Consider the following 9,145-nt stretch of genomic DNA (forward strand, 5'->3'; position numbering starts at 1 on the left):
TCACCAAATAATGTTAGAAACGTGACATTAGGTCTCAACCAAAACTCAGTTACTTATTGCAGTCTTTACGCACATCAGAATGAATTATATTAAATCGCATTAGTTGATGAAAAACAGATAAAACAGATATTGCCTCATTTGCATAACTTAATACAATATCAAGATGGGTATCGGCAGTAAAGCTATGCTTTCTCTCCTTTCTCTCTCTCTCTCTCTCTCTCTCTCCCTCTATCATATACAAAATTAGTGATAAAATGTTGATATACAATAAGTATCTTTGGCTTTTGCCATCTTTGGTACGCTTTACAGTTGTGAGACGATAACAAAGAATGCCGCAGAGGCGAAGATTTTTCTGCTTTATCTTCAGCTTTATCTGTCTGTGTGTCGCAAAGACACACAGACACACACAGATGTATAAACATTATGTATAACTGCATACATATATATCTATACAGTTGTAGTTATGTGGAATTGTATATACATATATATATATATATATATATATATATATATATATATATATAATCATATATATAGTGAAAACTTTGAGCAAAGAAAATGGGTTTTCATCGGGATGAAAACCCATTTTCTTTTCTCAAAGTTTTCACTATTTATTATTTGTTTCTGGTCAGTTTTCCTTCTCTTTGTTTCAAAATATATAATCATATATATATATATATATATACATATATATATATATATATATATATATACAACATGTTATATCTAGCATGATATATTTAAGATATAGCCTCTTCAGAATTCTCACTGTTCAGCAAGAGGGACATGAATACGTAAAAAATCTCACTCTTGTCGAAGAACGTCAGGCTCTGCACCTATAGTGTGTTCGATGATATCCCCATCAATATACTGTTCTTGTCAGTATTACTCATTTGTTCGGTTGCCATCTAAAACTGATACCTAACTGACAATCTGGATCATTCAAAGCCTCACTCAAAACTCACATTTTCACCATGGCATTCAACTGCTAACTCCCTGGGAGGAGTCTGCGCCTTTGAATGTTTTTACAGCAGATATACGGCACTATACAAATGCTGTGGATCATCATCATTATCTACAGTCTCATTGGTTGATCAATAGTGGTTCACAGACTGGCGCGCTTTCCGACCTAATCCAACATCCGTGAGCACGTGCCATGGAGTATTTGGGCAGAATCAGTGTGGATGGGATGAAACTTTGAGATAGCCCAAGTTGTGTCCGTGTGTCCACCTCTGTAGCATGTTTTTCTTTTTCTGACTGCTGGTTGCCGGTGGAACGTCCTGCATGTCGTAAGATAGAAAGTTCTGTTTTCAACACGCTCCCATTGACTGTTAATCATCACCACAGTCACAGTCCTATAAAACAAAGAAGAGAATAACATATACATTTATATTGTGTCGATAGATAGACAGACTGATATCTATAATAATTAATTATGTGGATAGATGGATAGATATATTGGAAGATACATCAATCGAGAGAGATTTATATGTATATGTCCCATTTAAAAAAAAAAGCGAAAGGAGAATTAGTGCGCACCCGTGGGCCTTAGAATGAATATGAATTAGATTATATATAATGAGATATATCTCATTTATTGGAGCGTTCAAGATATGCAAATTCCCTCATATTTATCGTGTGTACAAGCAAAGTTAATTAACACTGAAAAGTGATCGTGATAAAAACCAACAGTGATAATATCTATACAATATCAAAAATGATAAGTACAGGGGGGGGGGCATTTCATGAAGCAGTTTGGTCGGATATTTTTCTGACAAAGTGTTACAAGCTACTGAAATCCTTGCATCCGATTGGCTGAGAGCAAATTTGTCTGACAACTTTGTTGGACAAAACGCTTCATGAAATGCCCCCATCACACAGGACTTGAAAGTGAATATGCAGATCCGCCACGATTTTGTTTCTCTGCGTATTTTCCGCATATTGTAAAATGTGCTGTAATTTACTGCTGTATCTCATCTAGCTATGCGATTAGAATGGAAAACCAAACATCTCATGTGTGTGTGTGTGTGTGTGTGTGCGTGTGTGTTTAATACACTCGGGTTGAAATTATATTAGATATTTACTGGATGCAAGTATGAATCGCTTGCTTCCTCATGTGTCACAAAGTTAATAATTAACTCCAGCTCAAATGGTGCGCGGTTTTTGTTTTTTTTTTCAGTCTGTAGACGCTGTGCGCTGGTGCCAGCCGTATTACTATAAATACCCATGATGCATTTGACAATTATGACGTCAAGCGAGGATTTCCTTTTTTTTCCCCACCGCATTTCAATACTATAAGTAGTGATCTGACAAATCAATTTGTATATAAAAAGTGTACTGGCAGAAGGAGGAGAAAAGAAATGATATCCTCGCAACAATTAACAGCAGTATCTTTATGGAAGATTGGTGAATGTCTGTTATCAGAAATGCTTAATCATTACAGTTACATAATCTGCTACCTTATAATTTGAAAATGTACCGAGGTTCCAACTGAACCTACATGATACTTGTGTGTCCTCTCAGACGACTTGATTTTTTCCTTTATATCTCCTGCCTGCAGTCCGTAATATCTTAACACTAGTTGAAGGAATTGAAAGAGGTTTTAGTGTAGAGAAGGATGGGGAATAATATAAACTAATTTCGCAGCCCGAACCACGAGGAAGTTGAGCTTGTTCAATGGAGGAGTTGAAGGGGGTGAAGGTATAGAGCTTCGAGACATTGGTAGAGGAACAGAAGAGGCATAGAAAGCTGAAACATGTTCTGTGATTTTCTAAGATGTCATCGAGGGAATGACAGGTGGGAAAAGTCCAGAAAGTGTTCGCTTATGAAAAGTAGCATCAACCACAAACATTAATATCATCGTCTATTGAATCTGAGATTCTGAATTCTCTTTAATATAGACTTTGCAAAGGCCTCACACGGATTTCCATGGGTAATGGGTTAATAGAAAGAGCCCCCCCCCCCAAAAAAAAAAAAACAAACAACAACAACAAAACAAAACAAAAAAAAACAAAAAAACCCCCAAAAAACAAAAAAACAAAAACAAAAAACCCTCGAAAGATCCCTTTGCCAAGGAACAGGGTGTTTAACCCGGTGAAGTGGTCCTGCCTCACACCCAACTGGACCCCTTGGAAGACCAGTTCGTTTCAGCTAAATATGGTCTATACAGCCATCTTCTCAGATGGAAAATGAAACAAGCAAACAAACAAGGGAGATTATTAGTTATGACACCTGCTTGACAAGAAGGTGCTCGAAAGTTGGGAATCCTTCTTACCCCACAGCATCAATTGTCGTCGTCATCACCGCAGCAAAAACTGAAAAGGCAACACACGTCACAATCCTCAGTGTTGTTGTTGTCGTTGTTACTGTATGGCCCAATCGAGAGAGATGTGTCAAGAGGCGGCGGGGGGGGGGGGGGGAGGAGTGGAAGAAGAAGATATAAATTTTACTTCAGGCATTTTCAACCCCTGGCATTTTCACATCTAGTAATCTTACTTTTGATACTTTTACCTCTGATGTTTCTATCTCTCTCACATGCACCTCAAACGTTTCTACCTCTGACGTTTTCATTATAGGATATTTTCACTTCTTTGCATTTATATCTCTGATATCTTACCCCTGACATTTGCACCTAATGCATTTTTATCTCTGATATTTCCACATCTAACATATCTATTTCTGACATTTTTATCTCTGCGGTTTTCACCTCGGACACTATTATACTTTTGGCATTTATATTTCAGGCTTTTTCATCTCTGCTTCATTTTTCCCTGACAGGTTTTACTCTTGCTTTGTTTATATCAGCGACACGAGTTGCTCTTTGTTTCATCCTATTCATGGAAGTTTCTGTTCTTCTGTGTGTTATATCTTATGCTATTTAAAGAAACTTTTCTCCTCCAGTTTGTTTTATTTCGTACTTATTGCACTGCTTATACACTTTTGTTAGACATTGTGAATCTAATGGATACAAGATCAATTAGTACGCAATTTATATATATAGGCCTACTATTATGTTACCAACAATGCGTGTACAAGAATGTTCAATACACGAACCCATCAAATCAAATCAAAATCAAAATACTGTTTATTGTAGGGAACGTGAACATGAAGTGGAGTGTCTCTCATTTACAGGCGTCACACTGTCCCGAGATTGAGCAAAGATGGACACACGATAAAGGAAACATTCAACTTCGGCTCTTATCGTATGAACTTCGGGTCATTCGTGAGGGTATCTTAAGCCATCGTTAACCGCCGATGGAATTTTTAAGCCTTCCAGTGTGGTTCGGGTGTCATCTTGTGACCTTCTGTAGGCATCGTATTTGCTTCGGCTATTGATTGGCTTTCAACCAAGTTCGGTTCCAACATCATGCGAAATTGAAAACTTTATGTTCGTATGGCCATCTATGTCAACTTCTGAAAAGTGACAGTGACGCCACAACGATTCTATATACATGAGTCACCGCGGTACCTTGTTCCACTGTAATAGTTTCCCCTAATTGTTTCATAGTCAGCGGAATCTCCGGTTCCTTCCCTTTTCTTTTCCTCCTCCTTTCGCCGTCTCTCTTCCTCCTTTCGCCGCCACTCCTCCGTACTCTCGATGGTTACGTGATAGACTGAGTCTGCGGGCGTGGGCTGGGCAGTAATGGCCATCGGGGGCTGACCAGTCGTCGGTCCTGCTACGGGCACCATGGCGATCTTCACACATACAGACAGAAAGGCGGACACACAGACACACGCACACGAATGGACGCATAATAATAACAAGAGGAAAAAGTAACGAACCAGTAATATCACTGAGATAACAATAATGGAAGACGTTGTACATTTCTGAATCAATTATTGTTATTTTGGGGGTAAATGCCCTATCATTCGGTAATCGCTACACAGCTAATGTGACGATTGACAATTACCGCTAGCTCACTGGACGGTAGGCGATTGGGTGATTGCAGGTGATTGGGTGTTTACCGGTCATTGCAATGAAAACAACGATGGTCGCAAATTTAGACAATGAAATAGGGCAAGTCCAGAGTAAACAGAAATATGTTTTCATCCATGAACAATCATCGTTATCAGTCACCTTCGACAGAGAAACCTACTCTCCATGTGATTACATTGTAACTGTTAGTACATCGTTGATTCATCTGATTCTTCTACTTTTTTTCTTGCTCCAAACTTGTTAAATTTATTACGAGCCAAATTAAAGCGAAAATGTTGTAGTTGAAAACAAAATCATCAAGTTGCCTATACATAAATGTGTAGGTGCCCGAGAGCCATTTTCCTTCAATTCTAATGCAAAAGGAGAAACACCCCTTTACCGGTTTCATTCTAATTACGTGCCAAAAGCAGTGGCGGATCCAGGGGGAGCGCAACGGGTGCGCGCCCCCTTTAATTTTTTGTTAAAACAAAAGAAATGAAAATAAAAAATGGAGGGGGTTCGTGAGCCACCCCCTTTAGTTTGTAAGGGTGTCCCCTTTTACGGAATTCCTGGATCCGGAACCATGCCGAAAGGACCATTTGTAACCACAGTCATGTGGCTATAGTACAATATTTTCCCATGCCTTTATAGGTGCGTCGTCGCGGACTTTTGACTCACTAATATTCATGAAAGAAAGACAATGAAATCAAATACTAAATTCCCGATTTCAAAGACGTGCTGACTTTCACGTATCTTAGCGCTCTAACATTTCCCTGTAAAGCGAGGAGCTCTCGGAGAATCGCTGATAAATCGCTGAAAATTAATAAGATGTATTTTCCTCTCTTGTTGAGACTTACAATGTCTGTAATGCCTGTTTTTGTTTGTTTGTTTTTTTCCTACTATGCTGGTTGTTGATTCTTCTTGTTTTGTGGAGTGCATTTTAAAAAGATACTCGAGAAGTTGAATTTCTTTCTAATAATTTTACATAATAGTTGATTTGGATCCCTCTTTATTGTTGTTGTTCTTTTCCCCTAAAAGTATAATTTCTCATGGCCCTGGTGCCTCCCTTAATTAAAGCAAAAATTCTACTGGTCTAATGTCGTAAAGACTGGGAAATGATATTTTCATCAGGAGGGTATAGACTGTAGCCGCTATATTCATTTAGTTGACAGAATCTAGTTCATCGGACAGTGTGGCTTGCCTAAAACTACACTCTACAGTGCACTCCCGTTATAATGAACACGGTTATAACGTAATTCCGGTTACGACAAAATAAAAGTTCACGCCGCAACAATATCTTCTCTATGTTTTTTATTGTTTATTTGTTCGGTTATAATGAAATTTCGATATAACGAAAGAAAACTGCCGGTCTCGACGACTTCGTTATGACGGGAGTCCACTGTATCTAGAATTTCGTGAGATACAACCAAATAATCGTGAAAACAGAAATAGGTTTTACCGAAAAACGTTTTGATAAACTTTTTGAACTGTTACAAAATATCTGAAATCTTAGGTGTTATAATTAGTTAAAAAGTTATCAAAAATCTAATTTCGATATAAGTTATGGTGGACTTTATTATCACATTGACTTAAAAATACCTCGTACAACATAGATTATGTCATACCTCTTTGAATCTGTAAATTCAACACATCCCTGCACGATGCTCATGCAGTACACAATACACGTGGATAAGAATAAAAATCGCATTTTTTAATGGTGTCGAAACCTTTCTCTTCCCCTCTCTCTCTCTCTCTAAATATATATATATATATATATATATATATATATATATATACCTATATATATATATATATACCTATATATATATATACATATATATGTATATAAATTATCTCATTCATATGCAGATATATTCATATTCCGTATATATTATGATGCTAATATTTTTAGTGATGTTGATGCTGATGATTATTTCTGTTTATTTTTCATTGTATGATATGTCGGTATGCAATATTGTTCATTATGTTACTGACTGTAATATATTGTGTAATGCTTTCTAATTGCTAAATATATTGCCAAGTATGTCCTGAAGTCGTTAACTCTTGCTGAAACTACACTCAGTTTATTATGTTCATTACCCTATATGGTTTGTTATGCTCAAAACATCTATTCCATTGTGTATTAACAGACAACAAAGCTGATACTAATATATAATAATAGCGTATATATATGTATGATTTTTATGGCTGTATACAATTTAATATAGATTGATATTTAAGATATTTCATGTTTATACATGATACACACACACACACACCTATACATTATGTTCATATATACACACAGATATATATATATATATATATATATATATATATATATATATATATATATATATATACATATACATATATATATATATATATATATACATATATATATATATATATATATATATATATATATATATATATATATATACATATTGTGTGTGTGTGCGTGTGTGCGTATGTGTATATGTATGTGCATTGTATATTCGTATTATGAATATCACTCCTGAAACGGAAAGTTGAAGGTACACTAAGACAGCAACAAGTGTAGTAGAGGAAAGTGGAAACAAAAGGAAGCAAAGCTTCATAGCTACATAGAAGGCGTCGCCTAAAAATGGTTGTCCGAGAGGTATGCTCACGGACACGCGCATATCAGGTAGGCACAAAGGGGCACAGTTCAAATCGAATGATTACCTGCTCCACGCCAATAGTTGGGTTCTGTGGATACGGCAGCTGCTGGCCGGTGCTCGGGGCGGGCTGTGAACCGTAAGCAGCCATCGCAAATCGTGGCGGTGCTGGCGTGTGCTATGCTGTGAGACGAAAGATGAACACACGATGGCGGCGGAATTCAAGCTAGGGTCACGTCTCGGTCCCAAATGGTGATGTATTCAAGTGGATCTATCTCCCTGCAAATACTAAATCGGCGAACTGCTTTCGAGATACGTTCGGTCCATGTTCTATCTCACACGACACGAGCCTTGTGAATTTCTTCCTTCTACCTCTTAATAACGATATTCCATTGCCTAAACCTGCATACGTCTTGCAATATGAGCGCCAGCGCGCCCGTGTCTCGCAAGAACGCATGATGTCGAAGGGCAAGTGCAAGTACATTGTACATGTGTTTGAACATTCCCGGTGTTCAGATGACTGGACTGTGAAGAAATATTAGGCCACCAGCACCCTCTGCCCTTATGTTTGCTTTCTTCGAACAAAATGTGGTGGGGATTCCAGATACATTGTATCACAGTCGTCTGGTCTATATAGTCTGTGTCGTTTTCTGCCTCGGAATATTATGGGGGGGGGGGGGGGGGAGAGATACCTGCGATCACTCTAGCCGATGATAACCAGTGTATACTACACTGTACTACACTTCCAGATACTATTGTATGTACTTTCATTCTACTAAAGATAAGGATTCAAGAAAATAACACATCCTATATTTGGAAAAGTTAAAGTTACGCCAGGTGCGTTCACACACATTTCGTTATTCAAAGTAGTAATGTATTGATTGACAGATGATGTTGCATCAAAAGTATCGACAGAATTTTCGTTTAGGGTGATTTTTTTTTTTTTTTTTTTTTTTGGGGGGGGGGGGGGGGGGGGGAGCGGAGGGTTGGCCGGTCCAAGTAGAGCACAGAAGGTCAGCATAGAATATGTGGGACATGTTATTTATAATCGGGGTATCATAAATCAACCCGAGTAAAGCATGTGTATTTGCATTGCTGATGAGCCATAAACTTAGACTATCGCCACAAGAGAGCCTCCTTTCACAAAGATGCCGCTCTAGTTGCGGCTGATCATAATCTGTGCGTTGATAGAAATCTGTACCTTCATTTTGACATGGTAACCTGCAGGCCTATACCTGGTATACAGAATGAGGGCAGTGTTCATCATTGTTACGACTTGGGAAATTGATTTCCCAGTTGTTATTACCATGTTTCTGAGTTGTGATAAGGGGTCGTGAAATAATAAACATTAACTCATAGTAAATGTATAAAATACTTAGTTTATAGATCAATGTGGAAATATATCTATAAAGCAACGTAAGCGAGGAGAAAGGAAATAATTCAGGATACTTAGTCTGTTTAATAGAATTTAAGGATTTGTTTGTTTGTTTGTTTGTTTGTTTGTTTGTTTGTTTGTTTGTTTGTTTGTTTGTTTGTTTTAGTAGGATCCCGCAGAACAAAATCTGACACTTTGTGTTTCGCAGATCCCGAA

At 37.6% G+C, this 9,145-nt stretch overlaps 1 protein-coding gene across 1 annotated transcript; it reads right to left on the reverse strand.

The window, feature by feature from the left end:
* Window positions 1–1,303: 1,303 nt before the first annotated feature.
* LOC139725931 (uncharacterized) lies at window positions 1,304–7,943 on the reverse strand. Its single transcript, XM_071637013.1, has 4 exons — window positions 7,622–7,943; window positions 4,469–4,695; window positions 3,275–3,365; window positions 1,304–1,355 (listed from the first exon to the last, which is right to left on the reverse strand). Exons 1-3 carry the CDS (start codon window positions 7,703–7,705, stop codon window positions 3,284–3,286), a joined length of 393 nt encoding a protein of 130 aa, XP_071493114.1. The 5' UTR covers window positions 7,706–7,943; the 3' UTR covers window positions 1,304–1,355; window positions 3,275–3,283.
* Between the last annotated feature and the right edge of the window lie 1,202 nt (window positions 7,944–9,145).

This window comes from Diadema antillarum, unplaced genomic scaffold (genome assembly GCF_040938485.1).
Source record: "Diadema antillarum isolate AM-2024a unplaced genomic scaffold, OU_Dant_1.0 seq00000069_RagTag, whole genome shotgun sequence".
Classification (NCBI taxonomy): domain Eukaryota; kingdom Metazoa; phylum Echinodermata; class Echinoidea; order Diadematoida; family Diadematidae; genus Diadema; species Diadema antillarum.